This window comes from Grus americana, chromosome 14 (assembly GCF_028858705.1).
Source record: "Grus americana isolate bGruAme1 chromosome 14, bGruAme1.mat, whole genome shotgun sequence".
In the NCBI taxonomy this organism is placed as follows: Eukaryota; Metazoa; Chordata; class Aves; order Gruiformes; family Gruidae; genus Grus; species Grus americana.
In genome coordinates, this window is record NC_072865.1 from 6205848 (window position 1) to 6225899 (window position 20052).

Genomic DNA, 20052 nt, shown 5'->3' on the forward strand with positions numbered 1-20052 from the left:
ATGCTAGCAAAAAGCAGTTGGTCAGAACTTGGCGGATCCAGCTCCACTCAGCAATCACTGAATTTTTCTTGCTAAATACTGCGACTTGTTTTGCTCTGTGCAATTTCTATAATATGTTGTTAAACACACAACACACTAGGGTGGGGTTTTTATGTTATTTCAACTACAGCTACATTTTGTATTTATCACTATTAGCCTTTTAAAGGTCAAAAACTTGAGTAGCTCATTTGTAATGTAACATATGTTTTGCTGATAGAAGATTTTACAGGAATGCAAGGTATAACTGACAGCTAATCATGAAAGTTCACCCTTTAGTATACAGTGGCATTTTTGCTGATTTTAAATATTTTAAATATGTGATTTACTTGAAATGTTAAATGGCAAAATTGTTTCTTAAAACATTACCCTGAAAAAACAATAAATCTGAGATAAAGAGGAAGTAACCAAATAAACTGTCTTGCTAAGTATCATTGTATGAAAATTATTACTCCTTTCAATATTACTGAATGCAAATAATATAGCTTTTCCTAATCTAAAATCAATTATCTTCCATTTTGGCTGGCCAGACTTTTGTCTTAAATGTACAGTTTCCTGATTAAAATAGGAAATCTCCAGGGATAATCTATTTCTATACTTTGAATTCATCATTATTTAAATATTGCAAATGTGATTTTTTTTCCCCCTCTCTTAAGAAGATGGGGGGAAGGGGGGAAGATGGTAAAATCAAACAAGGCAATGCAAGATCTACATGAAAAAGGAACTGAATTTCACTTAGCTCAGCTTCATAATGATACTTTTTCTTTAGAAGCATCTTGTTGATTTCTATGGTTAGGCAAAGTAAAAAATAGTAAGCAGGTCATTTAGTTTCCTGACTAACTTTTCAGTGATCCTTAACACTTTTAAGTCTCAAAAATTCTGTTTTTGTGATTACACAGAATTGACATTTATGTACTCTGGCAGACCTAAGCAAGCCACGTAATGGGCTTTCAAAAGAAAACACTGCTCATATTTATATGAATAGCAAGAGCTGGACTAGTGGTCTGTAAAGAGACTACAGTGGTAAAATATCATCATCTGCAGAAGACAGACATAAAAATGAGCCCACTCTGAGCTAAAAATGAATAGTGTTATTCATGCATAGTGCCCCTCCTTGATAAATCTGTGAATCAAAACCAAAGTAACACCACTTTCTTTCTTTCTTTTTTTTTTTAATATGTGCTTAAAGCTGTATCTTGTATAAACTACATCCTCCTTGGCTGCCCCAAATGACTCCTGAGGAAATTGTACTTTGTAAACAAAACAAACCTCCTTAACTTAGGGCTCACTTACAGTGTTACGGGACCTCTTGCTTGCTTTAAAATATAAATAAATGTGAGGAAAGAGGGCATTTAACACATTCAGCAGCTAAGAGGCATTTAATACATTCAGCAACTGACTTCATCACATTTAAGTAATTTTGACCAAATAGTAATAAGCAAAGCCTGATTAAATCAGATGGCTGTGTAGCAAAAAAATTTTAGCAAATCTTTTATGCACAGTATAAAGTTTCCTATTTGATCTCAGCAGACACCTGAAATAAAATGATCAAATGTTTCTTGCATAGTAACATAAGGAAAGATTATCACAGACTATGTGGTAGTTTTACTTAATATTTTTACAAAGTAGCTAAGTGTAAGGCTGTACAGAGGAGTCTGATGCATTGTTACCTTACAGGAGCAACATACTGAGAGATAAACAGGAGTCTTGTTTTGCTCTTATTTTCACAGTCACAAAACTTTCATGCCCTATTTTTCAGACGTATTGAAAAAGAAAAGTTATTTCAATGCTTAGAATTCTGCTTTGCTTCTCTAGCCAAATATTGTCCTGACTCTAATATTGCGTGGATAGTAAAAGGCAAAAAATCAATGTCAAGTCTTACTCAAGGTAAACAGAGGTATATTCGTATAGTCGACTGCAAGATAGCAGCCTACAAAGCTATTAGATACTACTTCCTTATAAACACAGCCAAATACTGCTGGATTCCACAAGATGGAGTAACACTTATCTCTATAACCTTTTAGCAAATGTAGCTTAAAGCCTATACTTAGCTCATATGAATCATGGGTGAATAAGGGGCTGCTGACTTCTGAATTCTCAACAAAAACGTAAGAGCTTCCCTGTGCTTTGTGGAACAAAAGTTGTTAAATTTTCAGTGTCTGAGAAGACAAGAGGACAGAATCAATCAGTAGCTTATAGTAGGAGAACAAATAAGATACAGACCTGAAGATTTATTTTGCTGCAAGACTACCGAAAAGCACTTTTCATAACACTGAAACTGTCATACCAATTCACCATTTTAATCAAGTTACAATGACTTAATTAACATATAACAGCAGGTTCAAAACGTGCCTGAACATGATCCTGTACAACCTGCTCTAGGTGATCCTGCTTTAGCAGAGGGGTTAGACTAGACCATCTCCAGAGGTTCCTTCCAACTCCCACTGTTCTGTGATTTGAATTACAGGCAGAGTAATAAAGATCTGTAAGTTGTCACAACTTAACTGCATAAATCTGGGATGTCAAAAGATACTATAAATTTTCTAACTGAAAACTATGTTTGGGAACAGAGATAGCAATAAAACTCTGTAAAGTGTATTTTTGTTACTTTCATAACTTGTTTAAAAGGAAACTCTTTCTTTGCCTTCCACGTCATTCTTCCCCCACCCCCCCCTCCGAGTCTTTAACTGAGAACATCAAGCAAACTGCTTAGTTCTGCACAGACTTGTCTTATAGTCCTGTTTGTGCGTGCAGCCGCTTTAAAACCGTGCAGCTGGCTCTCCGGTACCTGCCTTCCAACCGGCAGACGGGTGGCAGGCCAGGCTTGGGGCTGCCGGCTCGATTGCTCATGACTAGTGTCATGTGACACGTTAAAGATGGCTGAAGGGGAGAGTTACACCGCGTCAGCCGCGGAAATAAAAGAAGACTTTGAGATTATTGACAAAAAACAGATTCCTAATATGACTGAGTTGAAAAACGAGGAAAAAGAGAAAACGGAAGAAGCGAGGTGGTCTGCTCCTATCTTGTCGCTGGCCAAGAAAGCCTCGGAAAACTTAGCGCTGAGCTATGGCAACACTCTGAAGTCTGCATCTTTGGTAGGACTCATATCCAAACCAGTCAGCAATGACAGCACAGCAAAAACAAGTATGGTTATGTTTATTTAGTAAACTTGCTTTTATGGTGCGCAAATAAGTTTGCTCCCGTAAGTGCTGTTGATAAGTGTCAGTGATGCATGATTATTACTTTGCATTTATTTTTAAAAATCTGATGCTGCAGGTTATTTAAACAAAATTATATTAACACCACAGATGTAGAACTTAACAAAATGTATTGTAATCAGAAGAATCCTAAACTCTTAATGTATTTGGGAAAATGGACTTTAGTTTTATGCAGTAAGCTTTTATTTGATTCCTTTTCTCCCTCTCCCTTAAAGTTCACCTCAGCAGCCTGACTGCACTCATAACCGATCCAGTTTGTCAATTTGTTATCCTTCCTAGGTATGCTGGTTCAGAGAAGGAACTATACTTCTGTATAGCTTTCATGTCAGAAAGTGGACAAATGAACTAAGATACAGATTTGTTAGAAATTACTTTTTAACTATGCTAAAAATGCCTTCTATTTAACCATAGCTTGCTTTATTAGATATCTGTATTCATGGATATAGCAACCATACAGATTTATGGAACAGGTCTCTTAGAAATGATTTAAAAGAGCTTTAGTTGAATTCATATGGAAATTAAATCTCAGCAATATCCATAACATGGAAACACCACCATTCAAATGTAGCAGTAATTGGGCCTGGAGCCTGGTACTTAATGGTTTTGGAGCAATGGAGCTCAGTTCTGCTAACTGGTGCTGACCTTTTGTGTTTTAGTGATATTAAGTATTCAAGCTGGAGTTCTGTGGGGACGAATTGTGATTGCATGGTCAAATAAGTTACTGCTGCTGGACTTTTTAAATTTTTTTGTGACAATTCCTCAGTGTTCCATAGCTGGAGTTTAAGATTATTTCTTGTCCTGAAAAAACTAGATTCTTGTCTTTCCCAGCACTTTAAGTCTCACACCAAAATGCTCATCTTGAGCACCTGGGATCTAACCTGACAAAGGGCAGAATATCCTATTTTCTTCAGTTACATTTGGAACAATACTGTAAATAGATGTAAGTCAAAACATTATACAGCATTTGGCAAGGGATGGGGAATAAAAGGTTCTCTTGCCTGAAATGGAGCTCATGCACTTGATGGAACTTTTACCATAATCTTTCAGCTTCTTATCTGTAAAGTAAGGGAATACAACGCTACCTCCCCAAATTGTTCTAAGTATTCGGGTAATATGTTGATGAGTTTTATGGAAAATTCCGTAAGAAAAATCTGTTCATAACTTAGATACGAAATGTAAACGGGCACTAAATCACCTATTCTGCCTATTCAACCCATTCGTTATTACCTTTGCCCAAGCACTATAAATTCAATTTAAAGCAGGTATTTTTAAGAAATAACCTGAGGCCTTCAAGACCTCTTGTGGAAAACTAGCAACTTGTTCCCTGCTGCCATTTTTTTCCAGAGATCTTAAAACCTCCACCTGCTATTTCAGATCTGTTGATCACACGTAAACTGTGCTGCACACTATGCAGTCAGCTGGACACAGAGAAAGAGAAAAGCACATCATAAAACCAGTGTCTACCATTGAAGAAACTATACCCTGCCTGACAGAGAAGGACAGGAACTACAAATATAAAGAATACAAATCAAGAAAGACTTGCGGTCTTAAAGACTTAGTTTTAAAGATGAAGAACTGTGAGCTTTTCTTCACGCTTCCGTGTTCTCTGACTTCAAAGTGCGCTGAATAATTACAGTAAACAAGGCATAGGGCTTCAAAAAGATGTTAAAACGAATCTGTTGAATGAGATAGACTGTGTGACCGCATTCTTAAAGATTGCGGCATAATGTCTGTGATCTTTTGCACTTAGGTAACCTGATTCCTAATCTTTGAGGCCTGGCTTTCGTAATGTGTCTAATACCTATCTATTTTGCATGTACCAACTTGTACAGAGTTTTGCAAAAGATGTACTTGACTGTGTAAATTTGCAAGTCTAAAAAATATCGTTATTTAGCTTAATACAAACCCTTATTAAGACACTGTTTAATTTAAATCTGTGTTCACAAAGAACACTTCATTCACAGTATTTACAATACATGTATCTTGAGCAAGGCTTACAAGCAAAATATTCCTGATAAAGTAAAAACTCAAATTCAGGAAACCATCAAACTAAGTTGGCGAGTTGCTACTGAAACAGCCCAATACATGAAATCACTGATTTTCTGTTTCTGCAGTTGACTTTTTTTCTGCTTCTGATCTGTAACCTGACAATATTGACATCAAAATTCAAAATATTACAGCTTTTAATCCTCAGTCTCATCTTGACATTATATGCAATTTTGAGGCTACATTAGTACATTGACTATAGTAATTGGTACAATAGGCTACTGAGCAGACAGGACTTTGTGTGCTTTGCGATTATTAAGCTCAATTTGATTAGAACGACTCCCTGTTTTCACTCTTCTGATATGGGAAGTTTTGCTTGTTTTTAATCCTAAATCAACATTATGTGCACAAAAAGGAAGGTAATAATGAAAATTAGTACCCGAAGAGACTTTTGCATGGCGTTAGGAATAGTGTTAACAATCTTGCATGTGACTGACACACGGGCTCTACCTGTTAGACTCGGTCTTCTGCAACTATTTCTGCAAGGGAGTATGACCGTGTTTGATCCACAGGTGACAGCAGGATTCTCCTAACGCAACTGCGTTGGCTCAGATGATTTAGATGACCATTGGTCTGCGGTTGGCAGCCTCTGTCAGAACCTGTTGTTGACTGGAGAAAAAGCGGTAGCTGGCAGCCTGGTTTTGTCTCGCTTTTCCTCAGGTTTCGGGGAGGAGCAGCAATACCTGCCTGGCGGGGAGGCGCTGACGAGAGGCGCTCGGCTCCCCAGCAGCGCTACGCAGCAGAAACTCTTTCTAAAATGGCGCCTGGCGCGACGCACCGCCCGCCCTCGCCACGCTCGGTGTCGCGAGAGTTGCCGGGGGTGGTGCGTGTACTGTTGCCGTGGTAACGCGGGCGGGGAGGGGTCGCCTCAGCCCGCGGTGGGGGGCTGCCCTCCGGTGCCGCGCCGAGGTAGGGCCCCCCCACCCCCGGCCACTGAGGCGGTGCTCGGCCCGGGGGGGACCGAAGGTACAGTGCTGGGAGCGGCAGGGCCGGGGCAATGGCCCCGCTCCCCGCGGTGTCAGTTCTCGATCCGCGCGTACAGCGTGTTGGGGGTGGGGGGATTCACCCGTGGTTTACACCCAGCTCTTCTCAAGCCGTTCACTTCGGCAAGATGGAGACCAAGGCGGGGAGGCACCGCTCCTGTCAGCGCTGTGAGGGGTCAGGAGCGCGTTTCTAAAAGCAGCTTTTCTTTCTCTGCCCGCCTCTCCCAACCCAGGTGCGCGATACCACGCCATGGAGGAGCGTGCCAACCTCATGAACATGATGAAGCTCAGTATCAAAATCCTGATCCAGTCAGCCCTGAGCCTAGGCCGGACCCTGGACTCCGACTTCCCTCCCTTGCAGCAATTCTTCGTGGTGCTGGAGCACTGCCTGAAGCACGGACTGAAAGGTGGGCGCCCGCTCCCCGCGGCTGGTCCAGCTGCTGTGCTGAGGAGAGGCAGATAAATGAGAATGTGTGTGTCCACTCCTTCACCAGTTTGACTTCTGTATGACATTAATATTAGTCGCGTACACTGTGTGATGCTAATTGGTATTACAGGTATAACTGGGTTACCCAGAGAAGCTGTGGCTGCCCCTGGATCCCTGGCAGTGTTCAAGGCCAGGTTGGATGGGGCTTTGGGCAACCTGGGCTAGTGGAGGGTGTCCCTGCCCATGGTGAGGGATTGGAACTAGATGATCTTTTAGGTCCCTTCCAACCCAAACCATTCTGTAAACTATGTAGTTACCTTCTGATGCACCCTGTATTTTGTGCCTTCTAAACTGTCGAGGTATTTTTAATGCCCCCTTTTTGATGACGTATTAGGAGCTGGTAAGACAAAGTAAAACGTAGACTAAAATTTGTGATTCTGGAGTTGGAAGCATGTCAGTTTTTCTTACAAACTTCTCTGTATATTCCCTTTAGTGAAGAAGACTTTTATCGGACAGAACAAATCGTTTTTTGGTCCTTTGGAGCTAGTGGAAAAACTTTGCCCTGAAGCATCAGATATAGCAACTAGTGTTAAAAATCTGCCAGAGTTGAAGTAAGTTGGTTGTTGGGGACGATGCATTTCACTTTTACTACTGGGAAAAAACAATCCTTTGAGTAGTCTCTCGCCTTCCTTAATGAGATCTCGTTCCCAAAGAGAAAAATAGGGAACGTAGGAGGTAAGAGATAAGGAGGACATCTCAAAATACTCTGTATTTCTGATTCAAACAATGCTGTCACATTAAAAAACAGCATTTGGAAACTTCTATAAGCTTGCTAAAAATAACTGTAGAGTCTTCCCAGATATTTTTTTCCCTCTTCTTTCCCTCACTTTTATAGTTTTGTCTAATTTTGTGCATGTGCTAGTAGTATTTAATTTGGGTAATTCCGGATGATGAAAAGAGACTAGTTTTAATGCTAGGATGCATCAATAGTTGGGTTATGGTGGTAGTTGAAAATATGTATGTCTTTCCAAGTTAGAAAGATTTTACAATATACTTTCTGTTCACTGAAGCAATGGGATTTACTCAAATGCTTCTATGTTCTGGAGAGAACATTTTGTAAAGGGAGAACTGTGAACTGTATAAACCTAGTTAATAAACCATTTTGGTTTTACCAAAACATGCAACTTTTTATTTTAGGACTGCTGTAGGACGAGGAAGGGCTTGGCTTTATCTAGCACTCATGCAAAAGAAACTGGCAGATTATCTCAAAGTACTCTTGGACCATAAGCATCTATTAAGGTAACAGATATACAGATATATGTAGATTGTATTCATTGAACCACCGAAACCTTGCATTGCTGCAGTAAAAGCTCATTAATTGGCCAGTTTTAAGTTTTCTTGCAACCTGCTGAGGACCAAGTCATTCATTGTTTTTTGCAGTGAACCTACAGAGGAACAGTAGAGTATTTTCTGTGAGAGTTCTGCATCTTCCACCTTTGCAATAAATTAGCAAAGAGGGAGCTTGACTACAGTAATGTAGTCCTTATTTATATTATTTATATTTATATTATTTCAGTGACAGAAGTACCACTATAATTGTTACAGTGTGCAGTGATGCCTTATATTATTTCTTCTAGTGAATTTTATGAACCTGATGCGGTGATGATGGAGGAGGAAGGAGCAGTCATTGTGGGTCTGCTAGTTGGACTGAACGTTATTGATGCAAACCTTTGCTTGAAAGGAGAAGACTTGGACTCCCAGGTGAAGCTTAAAGCTTAAATAAGATCAGTCTGTATAAGATTCCAGTAGAATTAAGCACATGCATAAATACTTTACTGGGTCCAGAATTATTAAATGTGGTATTCAGCCAGGGTTTGCCATTGTTTTCATAAGCAGGCATCTGAATATCTTATGATAAATCAAAAATTGGGTGAACTAAGCTAATTACAAGAGAGACGCTGTTGAGATCAATCTGCTAGGGACTTAGGGGAGCTTTTGATTTGAGGGGGAATGGCAGTTTCCTTTTGGCTTTGGGGGGGGGGGGCGGCGGTGGCAGTGATGTCACATACCTCTGCTGTTTTAATGAAACAGCCCAGGAGTGTAAGGAATGTTTTGACATATTTGTGGTCTAAACAAATAAATGGTTGGCATGAATCTGTGCTTAATTTACTGTGAGCATCTTGTAATTTGAAACCATGTCCTCTTTTGGCCAATCTGTTTTGCTTTTGAATTAGATAAACTTTGACAAAATGGGTCAATAGCATTGCAGAAGTCTAAGCTGTAAATTAAAAATACATGTTACCATAATTTTATTCTTATTAACCTTTTTATTCTTTAAAAGATATTGTTGCAGAAAATGATGTTGAAATCATCCTGCCTGTTATAAAATTGTGAAAATGGCTAACTATTAATGTCTTTATAAGAACTCAAAGAATTGCTTAAATGTCATATCTCCATAAGATACTGTGTTTGTTTTTAGAAAGCATGATTTAAGTCTGGGGGGTTTTTTGGTGGGGGTTTTTTTTTTTTTTTGAGGGGGGCAGGAATGTCGTGTGGAAGCTTGTCATGTTTCCCACGTTGAATCAAAAAAAAGTACATAATTATCCATCTCTTTAAGTAGCAGTTTATGGAAATGCTGTCAAAACTAATAACTGCTAGAAACTGGGCACACTGAATATATTATTTTGATGCTTTTATGACAAACACTAGCTTCTACGTTTGCTTCACCTGGGAAGAATATAGGTATTATCTGTCTTTCTAAACTTAAACTTCAGATGTTTACCTTTTTCTGAATATAAAATAATGCCTGCTGCTATGCAGAATTACACTGTGAAGGTGTGTTAATGTCTTAAATATATTTTTCAGGTTGGAGTGATTGATTTTTCCTTGTACCTTAAGGAAACGCAGGACAGTGATGGCAAGCAGTAAGTATGGTGAATTAGTGATTCTAAATTGTTATGTTTTTTGTAGAACAAACCTGTCAAACAGTCTGTGAGAGCACACGAGTGCTAGAGATCTTAAACTCTTTTAATCATCAAAAAAAATGAATCCAAAATAGATTTTGTTAGCTAAACAAAAGTACTAACTTTCAAAGGCTGAGCTCATGGTTTTAACAATACAGTGTGGAGAGTTTGTGTCTTGAGCTGGGACCAAATTGAAAACACCCAAAAATTTAGGTTGTGTTTTAATGGGTTTTAGGAGATATGATCTACCAGGTCACCCACTACTAAAATCACTGCTTTGTTTTTAAGCACCGTTTCAGAAACGCTCTCAATTAAGTAGCTGTCTTTGCGGGACAGATCAGTTATGAAGGAAAAAAAGTACTTTTAGGTGAAATGTTAGGTGAATTCAAGACTACAACTGTTAGCAGCACTGTATCTAGAAGACCTGTAGTGAATGGAGGGGATTTTGTGTGCTTCCTGCACTTCAGAGCACTTTACTGTTTAGCTGCTGAGGAGAAGCAGCTAAACAGCTGCTTCATCTCCCTAGTGCTTCTGGTCTAGCTCAGGCACAAGTATTTTTATAAGAAGAGGAGAAAAGGTTTCAACTCAGTTTGCAAGTCTATGCTGAAAACTCTAATACAAACTAACACTTTAGAATGAAGGAGTTTCTTCTCAATCAATAAATTCTCACTTTTACAACTAGAGATGGAGGGATTACAGCTGTCCTTGACCAGAAGCATTATGTGGAAGAACTTAACCGACATCTAAGGTGGGATTTTCATCTGTTCTAATGTATAAACACTTGTCCTCTTTAGCTTTTCCAGTATGACTTTGAATGTCTCTGCTGTCCATCTTGTAGATTTTTGTCTGATATTGAAATGCCTTTTCTGATTGTTTCCCAAAATCTTAGTTTCATTTTGTAATCTTACTCTTCTGATGGCATATGTAATGTAGAAAACAAGTCTGTGTAATAATAGTTGACTTTATTGAGACTTACTGGTGATTAACAGAAGACTTTGGAGCTACCTTTTCAAGATAAAACTCTTACAGCGCATCTGGAAATTCATTCTTTAGAGGAAGAGTCTCTATTCTTCCCCCATAGGTTGCTCAGCAGGAGGAGCAGGCCTCACTTTACCCCCTTGAATGTCAAGAGGTGTTAAGACTGCAAAAGCTAAGGCCGAACAGCCCTGCCAACTGTAGGGAAATGCATGGTCCTCTCGGAGCTTGACAGGGACAATTGTCCTTTCTCTGGCTTTTTTGAAGCTCATAACAGTATTTCATTGTTAACAAATGCAAGATGGTCAAAGTATGATTGAGGATAGGAATAAATGTTGAACACTGGCACTTCTTTTATTGTTTTTATACATCTTTTTTTCCTTGCTGCAGTTGCACGGTTGCAGATCTTCAGAACAAAATAGACTGTTTAGAAAAGACCAATTCAAAACTCCAGGAAGAGGTTTGTGTCTGGTCTGTTAAATATTTCTCATAGCTGTTTTCCATCAGAGGCAAAACTCCATAAGAATATACCTTAAACCTAATATTTGAGTCAATACTAATGAAGTATGGGGGATTGGTAGGACTGGCATGAGTTGGCACATGGGGAAAGCTCTGTGGAAAGCTTCTACATTATGTTAGTTGTTAAAATGCTTTTGGGCACCTATGTTACATGGGTTTCCTTAATCAAGTTTTTTATCTTGCAATGGTGTCTCCACCCAAAAGTAATCATACCACTATAAGGAATGTGATTTGTCCCTCTTCCTTCTGCACATACACGTGTGTATGTTGTCATGTGAGTTAAACAGAACTCAGAAGGAAAAGAATCACACTTCAATTAGGCAATCTTTCCTAGCTGGAAACTGAAATAGAATCCAGCAGCATTCATGGTAATGGTTGGTTTGTTTTTTGTGGTGGTGGTTTACTGTTTATATATATTATTATATATATGAGTTCAGAGTGTATCTGTATAGTCCAATTTCCAATATTTTTTGGGGTATCTCCACTTAAAAATGCCATAAGGTTCCACCAGTGAATGTCAGCCCTGACTTGCTATATGACTTCTAGTTCATACCAGAATCAATACCACAGATCACAGATCTGTGCTGGATTTTAGCCTTTTACACTAGGATGCATTTCTTTGCACAGTTAATACTTAAAAATAATTGATGACGGTGTGAAGCAGAAGTCAAGCAAACAAGTGCTGGTGGGCTTATTAATTTAGGCTGTACGGTGTGTATGGCTGCAAAAGGGTCAGGCAGCTTCTGGGGAGAACGAAAGGGCCAAAAGGGGAAGCAAGCAGTGCACCTGCTACAAAGGCTGAGCTACTAACTTTAGAATTCCTCCAGATGTTGCATGCCTGTACAGTGATTAAATATAGATATGTTCTCTTTGTAAACAGCTTGCAGCAGCAACTGACCGAATTGGATCACTTCAGGAAGAGCAGCAGCAGTTAAAACAACAAAATGAATTAATTCGTGAACGGAGTGAAAAAAGTGTGGAGGTGGGACACCTATTTGATGATGATCCTTAAAATTAGTGATCTCTTTTGGTCAACTGTAGTTAGTGCTCTCAAAAGCACTTTGAACTGGGATGCTAAGCACAGTTTAGTGTGGTATTATGTAGATTGCTGGTTTTGTGTATAGTACGCACAGGCATTAAGTTTTGTTGTTCTCTGCTACACGCTTAAAGATGTACTTGCAGAAGGGAGGGAGCATTAAAAGTGTTAGAGTGGTTTCTTTTTATTTTTAGTCTATTCTTTGACATTTCAGCTTATTCATGTTTACCAGCTTATTTGTAAAATAGTGGGGTTTTGCTTGAAATTCCCTCAAATCCTCGAGTGCTTACTTTCAATACTTAACTTTGTGGTCTTATGTGGCTTTTTTTGGCTAATCTTTCTTACAGGTAACAAAAGAGGATACAAAAGTAGAATTGGATACTTACAAGCAATCACGCCAGGGTCTTGATGAAATGTACAGTGATGTTTGGAAGCAGTTGAAAGAAGAAAAAAAAATTAGGCTGGTAAGGAAATTAACTATAAAAAGTGAAATGAAAGATACAGAATTCTGCCTACTTTAAGGTAGCATTACAAGTACAAGATATATGCTGTGCATTTTTTGCAACTTCATAATGGATTTGCAAGCAAGGTGCTGGACACTTGTTTTTTATAGTGTCTGTAAAGAACTGGAAATTGGGGCTTTTGGATTGCTGACAATAGAAAGTCTTTCCCTGTTTAAGAAACTACCAAGATTATAGCAGAGACTAAGATAAAAACACAAAGAAAGGAAGCAAATATGGTATATGCACAACAGTCACTTCCTCAATGAACTGCTAGTTAGTGACTAGTGAAGAGGCTGCCCAGGCTTGCTGAAGCCTATGGCTCTTAAGTCAACCCAACTCCAGCTGTGAGGAGGAATAGTTAATTTGAAAGGCTGCTAAGTTATGCCCTGAGCTCTACACTTCAGGGCAAGGGCACAGATCTTCTGGCATGATCTGGAGAGCTGAAACAGTATTTTGGTCTTGCTAACTTACAGTATTACTTGAGACTTAGCTCTCTTGTAAAATCATAGCTCAGTACTATGTTGGAGTAATACATAGTTTTGGGGGGTGTGGTTATATGGATTTTGGAAATACTTATCCTTGATTTATGACTACATAGCAGTAACTAGGAAATCCCTTTGTAAGGAACTAGAGAAAGAGTTGGAGCTACAGATTGGAATGAAAACAGAAATGGAAATTGCCATGAAACTTCTGGAAAAAGATACTCATGAAAAACAGGACACCTTGGTTGCACTTCGCCAACAGTTAGAAGAAGTGAAGGCCATTAACTTGCAGATGTTTCACAAATCTCAGGTACGTACATGGGGTGAATAGAAAGAGCAGCTGTAGTGGTGATCATGACACGTTAATGATGCTCTGGGGATGCATGTGCAGTTATATACATCTGAAGTAATACTTAGATGCAACAATTTTCTGAAGAATATTTTTAAACTGTAGAAGGAATTGTTTATTTTTTTATCATGCTTCATTATTGATGACAGATTGGATAAGTCTGGAAAGAATGGGGGTTTCTTTGAGTATGCTACATAGTGTGCCAGAGGATCATCCAGCAAGTGCTGAGCCAAATGGAGACCTCTCACAGGGGAGAAGGTGGTTGCAAGGGTCCTTTGTTCTAACCACTGAATGATTAGTCTTTAAAAAATTACTTACTGCAGCCAAGAACTGTCTTCTCATTCCCATCTGTGTTGTCCTGCCTCTTACCCCACGTTTAACGCTGTTTACCATAGAAAGCAACAATAAGCCTCTCTAAACCAATAGAAAACTATAATTTATTTTTGTCTATTTTCTGCAGACTATACCCAACTGGTCAGCTGAGTGCTGTAGCCAGTGGAAAGGCAACACTGGATTTGGGGAGGGGGGAGCTCTGTGGTCAGGCTGGCCCTTGGAGCAACCAAAAAGCTCTTGGATAGTTTTAGGTATTTTGTTATACCCTCTTTAGCGTAAGACCTGGCTCTCCAGAAGAAAGATGGTTAAAGAAGTAAAATGAAAACCATTCTGCTTTCTGGGCCTGTCTCCCTTTCTCAGTCTCTTCCTTACCCTGACAGTTTTCAGAGTTTACTTTCCCCATCTTTTGTGTCATGTATATTGCAGGGGTTTGGGGATGGTTTTTGTGGTTGATTTTGTTGTTTGAGTAGGTTGTGGTGGTCTGTCTTGTTTGGGTTTTGAGGGTTTTTTTCAGTTGGACAAAAAAATATACTGAGAGGCATTTCTGCAAGAAAATGATGGGGTAGTAGTGCTCACACAAAATACACAGAGCTTGTTGCCATTAATGACATAGGACTTTAACTAGACTGCCCCTCCCATATCCCAGATCCAGAGGCGATTTCTCTCAATTTTTATGGACTCTTCCCTGATGCCTGTTCAGGCTTTACCCAGGACTTTGCCTCCGTCACAGATGCACAGAAACTTTCAAGGCAATGGCCAGTGAAACCCCCGTGTTGAGGCATGCCTTTGCTTTCAAAAGCAGTATTTGTTTGGGGGCTTTTTTTGGCTTCCTGGTTCCGTGCTCACTGGGAGCAGTTGTTACATTCAAATCATAATAGTAATATAATTGATCAGATTAAACTGACAGGATAAGAAGATAATTTCTTTCTTCAAGCTTGTTTCTGAAGAGAAGGTTTTTGGCTTGTAGCTGATCTCACAGGTCAAAATGTAGTATAGTTCAGAGGTTGAGCAGTGTCTGCTCTGGCATTATCAGCATTTTCTTTGTACGTTCCAGTTAGACCCAGGCACAGCCTGTAACAAGCTAAACATTCTTTATCTAGTGGCAGAATTCCATTACGTACTAACACTTCGTGCTTTAGAAAACTAAATTGTATTACCTGGAATATCTTTTCCCTTATTCCTACAGAACGCAGAGTGTTCGTTACAGCAGAAAACAGAAGCAATATCCTCTTTCGAAGGAAAAACAAATGAGATGATGTCCTCTATGAAACAAATGGAAGAGAGGTAGTAATTACAAGCTCAGAAAGTCACCACTGAAGTCAGTAGGAAGTTTCCAACTGAAACCTTTATAGGACGACCTGCCATACACCTCCTAGAGACACTTGGGCATACATGCAAGCATGATGTTCTTTTCCCTTTCTCCTCCTTATCACCCTCTGTGCTTGCCTGTTCTCTTTTCCCAGGCCAACATGCCCATAATTAACCCATTTGAAAACCCTAGCTCTTTCCATAGCAGGCTGTTTAAAAACATGTTGACTTTAGTTTAAGAACAGGTATGGCTCGCTTTGGGGTTTTTGCAGAAACGATTGCTTTCAAAAGTAATTTTTTTTTTTCTGCTAGCATTTTCAGTTCAAGATTTCTATAAAAATCTGTATAGTAAATCTAAAAGACCAAAATGAGAGGGTGTAGGTAAGCAGTATGTGAATTTACAACAAATGTACGTGTTCCTTGCTTTGTAGATTACAGCATGCAGAAAAGGCAAGGCAGGCTGCAGAAGAGAGGTGCAACAAGATGAAGCAAGAGCTTGCTGGCAGGCTTGACACTTGTCGGCAACAGATATCCCAGCTGGATAGCAAATGGTATTTAATCTGAACAGATTTTTTTCCTTCCCTTCTGCCATTTCTTTAAGTGCTTTCTACTATTTCTGTGCTAAGGCCTAAAGAGGGGTGGGTTTGAATTACATTGGGTTCAGCGAGTATTGACAGAAGTATGCAAGATACAGGAAAGCACAGCACCTCTGTATAGTGAACAGTTATCATGAGGATTTTGAAATGCTTTTTCCAGAAAATCCAATTTAGAGCACAGTGCCAGTAGAAATCTGGTCATTCTGACAAGCAATGGAGCTTTCAGTGGTTTTTTAACTAACTCAGGAGATAGAGGCAGTCATGCTTGTATGCTGAACATGTAAGTGACTGTCATCCAAAAGGACTGGGGGTTTTGGGAGCTGGGAGCATCCTGGTGTTCTTAGAGAATGTTAATCCTCTGAAGATTTCTAGTATCTATAGAAAATGCTTCTTTGACAGGTCAGACTTCAGGGTAGAGTGTCATTTTCAAACATGGCTGTTTAAACACAGGTAGTCAAATATGTACTTGTGGGGACTGGTGTTTTTTTCTTGTTTTTCTTTTTTTCTTCTAGCCATTCATTGCTGCTTGTTTTCTGTGATCTGAAAATGCTGCTAATACAGTTTTTGATGTCTGCTACCATAACATCCCTGTTCTTTCCTTTCCCAGAACACCACTCTAGTTTTTGCCCTCTTTTGGACAAGGTTTCTTCTTCTCATACTGTTGCTATCCTTAAGCACTATAGGATATTTTTCTGCTATAGGGTTTCTTAGAATTAATTATTTTTAAATAGCTCAACTCTGGAAAAGGAGTTAAAATCTGAAAAGGAACAGAGACAAACTTTGCAAAGAGAACTACACCAAGAGAAGGATGCCACTGCTCTGCTTAAAACAGAATTGCAACAAATGGAAGGACTGAAAAAGGTACGCACTGTGCAAATGTGCCCAGCGTTCAGGATTAAAGCTGACTTAGAATCAGTGCAATGTTTGCATCTGTAATAGAGAAATTTCTTCTATATCACTCTCCTCTGAGGGGTTTAAAAAGCTTGGCTGACATAATGTAAGTCTGCACGTGAAATGCCAAGAGAAAAGGAACTAGGAGCAATACAGGGCTTGGGCAATGAAAGCAGCTTGGCTAGAGGTGCCTGAGGAGGCTTTCTCTGCCCTGCCTCAGCTGCACAAGTGTTGGAGTCACTTGTCAGCCAGCAGCTGAGGTGGGATAGCTGGGGACAAAAAGCTCATCAGCTGTCCCGTGATGAGATACATACCCCTGCCCAGGTAGGAAAGGGCAAGTTCAGCGCTTCCAGTGACACTCTGGGGTCTTCCAACTCTGTGTAATAAAATGAGAACACGTTTTCTAGCATTTGAAACAATGGAATGCAATTTATTTTTTTAAGTGTGAACATTCTAGTTAACCTGAAGAGAATTTGATCCTGTGTATCTAGCAGTTTAGATTTTGAAGATGCAATTGTGTACCAGTATCTGTCCATGCACTTGTGTGTGGGCAATAGGACGGCTCCGTTCTACCTATGCTCAAGGATGTTTAAAGCCTGAAAAATCTTCCTTTTTCTGGTAAATACAGTTAAATGATCTCATTTGTGCAGAACCCATGGGTAGTTCACCCATGTAATCCTAAAAATCAAGCCTTGGAAACAGATAGCTTTGTAAAGGAGCTTATTCTTGTGAACCACTCGGGTAGTTTGGTAGACTGATCTAGGTTATAGGTCAAACTTGGCACACAAAGAACTTGATTTTGTGCTTGATTTGGTAGGAACTGAGAAAACTGCAAGATGAGAAGCAGCAGTTAGAGAAAGTCTGTGAGGAGCAGGAGCAAGCTCTTCAAGAAATGGGACTTCATCTCAGCCAGTAAGTTCTAGAAATTAGAAAACTAACTCTATCTCAGCCCAACCCAGCACAGCTCCTCTAAGGGACGTAACCTGGAGGATGGAGTATCAAACTAATACAAATAATTTTAAAACCCATCCAGTTATAAAAATCAGTAATTGCAAGAATTTTAGGAGGCATGGGAAACTAAACAGCCATAAAATAAAAGTGAGGGAAGATCCTTGCTATGAGTAAGATGGCCGAGATAGAAAACCATACAGTAAATGCTTCATTCTTACAGTGGAACTCTGCTTTTCCCACCTTCTGAATATACTGAAAAGGGGGCAAACCCCAAGGTGACAAAGCTTCCTGGTGATGGTGAGTGGTTTGGAGTTTTAACAAGGAGGTGACTAAAGAATTAGATTGAGGGGCTGGACAGTGGAGTGGCAGGTAAAATTGAACACAACTGAATGTAAAGTCATGCAGAAAGAATAAATTATTTTTTTCCAGATCAAAGTTGAAGATGGAAGATATTAAAGAAGTAAATAAAGCACTAAAGGTAATCTACATCTCATGGATATTTTGACTAAACATATGCATTTCATTCCATACCTTCAAATTTCACCACAGTTATCCAACTTTAGAAGACAGCTTTTGAAAAATACCAACAACGTTGGTAAACTGCCTTTTGAATCTTATTTTATAAATTTATCTACAGTAAGGTTTTCATTCCAATTTTCCAGGGTCATACTTGGCTGAAGGATGATGAAGCAACGCACTGCAAGCAATGTGAAAAGGAATTCTCTATCTCAAGAAGAAAGGTAGTGGTGTTCAGTGGATTATTTTTTTTTTCCTTTTATCACAGAAAAGAAAAATGGTGCTGTTTCCTAGTTTGCAAGGGAAGACTGACACTGCTTCAGTTCCCGATCTTGTTAGCAGGATAACTACATAGAGAAGTAATTTGGTATTTCCCATCCTAAAACCAATGTTGTTCTGCTTGGGCCCTGTCCTGGGTAGGGAGCTGTTACAGGCTTAGCTCTCTTGCGATGCGGTTCATCTCCCGTCCCTGTTGGACTGTGTAACAAGGACTGGATGCTGACAGGCCCTCCTCGGTGGCATGCAGTGGCAGGGGACTGCTGCCGGGGTCCCGTCTGTGCTTTGGGGCAGCTCTTTGTGCCTGCATGGGTGCCTGGCAGCCCAGGCACCAGATTTCCTCTGCCTAGAGCTGGGCCTGTGTGTGCTTTCCCAAAAGCCTGGGCCTGGCTGCATGGTGACCTGCACAGGCTCTGCCGAGGAGCTGTGACATGGCAGCAGGGTGGCTCCCTCCAGCCCTGGCCAGGCCTGCTGTGCCTGTGAGCTGGCGGTGAGCAAGCGGCTCCTGGTCCTGAGGTGAAGCTGGGCTGGCAGGAAGCCCACCACTTCACCTTTGGTCTCTGCACAGGGGCAAGGGCTGCTGGGGGGGCTGGGCCTGTTGGGAAGTGGAGGGTGATGTCAGTGGATTCCCAAAGCTTTTACAAGGTCTGATTTATCTTCTCATGATCCTCAGTTTTTTGGCAGCTGTGCTTATTCTAACTCTCTGTCTGTAGCATCACTGCAGAAACTGTGGGGACATCTTCTGCAACACTTGCTCCAGTAATGAACTTGCACTGCCATCATATCCTAAACCTGTCCGTGTTTGTGATACTTGTCACACATTACTCCTTCAGCGGTGTTCGTCTAATTCCTCCTAAAGCTTTTGTGACCTCAACTGGACCACTATAATATCGGAAGAGTAGCCATTATTTTTTTAATTCTGAATTCCAGGCATCCTCTGTGCAGCAGACTGTCTGGTCTCTAATATTTTCCACTGTAAGGCAGAACAGTGTAAAATAATTTGTAGGGATTATTATGCAACCTAATATTTCTCCAACTGGAATAATTAAGAAAATTATATAAACTGTAATTTCCCTTAAAGTTCTATTTGAAATTAAAATGCAAATTCACTTTTCTGATTTTTTTATAGGTATTTGTATTAAAATTTGTATATGGCATTTCTGCATTTATTTAATCCCTCTAGACATCACTGTCTTCCTGCACATCATTAACTTCAGTTCCTCTGTATCTTCACAGTAGGTGCTCCTGTGCACTTCACTGGCTAGTGTACAGTTTTGTATTTGCTCTAAGAAGAAAAGTCAATTATGAATTGTCTATAGGAAGAGCTTTATGATGAGTGTCAATGAATGTGCCTTCAGTTCACTGCAGTCAAAAACTACACCTTGTACTTGTTCTGAAAGTTGCTGTAACCACAGTAGTTACACAATAAAGCCTTTTGCAAAAACTAAAAGCCAGAGTGAAGTTCTGACTTTTAACAGCTGTCAGTTATGGATCCCAGAAGAGAATGTTCCTGTGCTGCTGTGCATGTTGAAGGCTGAAGCTAGAGCTTCTAAGGTGCTTGCAGTGCTCTCCAGGAGGTGCCAGGTAGAGCCAGTGCCCTGCAGCAGTGACTCTGTCCAGCTGTCCCCAAGGAACAGTGGGTAG

At 39.9% G+C, this 20052-nt stretch overlaps 2 protein-coding genes across 8 annotated transcripts in view; one reads left to right on the forward strand and one right to left on the reverse strand.

Annotated features, from left to right (window-relative positions):
• Nucleotides 1-6005, reverse strand: part of ADAMTS2 (ADAM metallopeptidase with thrombospondin type 1 motif 2) — a 264978-nt gene extending 258973 nt beyond the window's left edge. For 2 of the 5 annotated variants that reach the window (XM_054841268.1, XM_054841266.1), the window contains exon 1: nucleotides 5751-6005. The gene's annotated coding sequence lies outside the window, so the exon portion shown is untranslated. The remainder of the gene's footprint in view (nucleotides 1-5750) is intronic. The other 3 variants (XM_054841267.1, XM_054841265.1, XM_054841269.1) reach the window with 2 other exon arrangements.
• Nucleotides 2792-19858, forward strand: RUFY1 (RUN and FYVE domain containing 1). 3 transcript variants are annotated; one of them, XM_054841270.1, is made up of 18 exons: nucleotides 2792-3180; nucleotides 6517-6690; nucleotides 7204-7321; nucleotides 7908-8009; nucleotides 8348-8471; nucleotides 9576-9634; nucleotides 10356-10421; nucleotides 11039-11108; nucleotides 12048-12149; nucleotides 12551-12667; nucleotides 13331-13498; nucleotides 15057-15154; nucleotides 15610-15729; nucleotides 16506-16635; nucleotides 17483-17577; nucleotides 18046-18094; nucleotides 18279-18356; nucleotides 19122-19858. In XM_054841270.1, exons 1-18 carry the CDS (start codon nucleotides 2913-2915, stop codon nucleotides 19263-19265), a joined length of 2082 nt encoding a protein of 693 aa, XP_054697245.1. In that variant the 5' UTR covers nucleotides 2792-2912; the 3' UTR covers nucleotides 19266-19858. The 3 variants fall into 3 exon arrangements, with proteins under 3 accessions (XP_054697245.1, XP_054697247.1, XP_054697246.1); XM_054841272.1 differs by having other exon boundaries at nucleotides 2992-3131; XM_054841271.1 differs by lacking the exon at nucleotides 2792-3180 and adding an exon at nucleotides 6144-6266.
• Nucleotides 19859-20052: the final 194 nt, after the last annotated feature.

Bases quoted from the DNA above. Each gene is read 5' to 3' on its own strand.
- RUFY1 (XM_054841270.1), top strand. From the start codon at position 2,913: ATGGCTGAAGGGGAGAGTTACACCGCGTCAGCCGCGGAAATAAAAGAA. The intron at 8,472-9,575 runs GTGAAGCTTAAA...TATATTTTTCAG, and splicing joins GAGAAGACTTGGACTCCCAG to GTTGGAGTGATTGATTTTTC. The intron at 10,422-11,038 runs GTGGGATTTTCA...TCCTTGCTGCAG, and splicing joins GAACTTAACCGACATCTAAG to TTGCACGGTTGCAGATCTTC.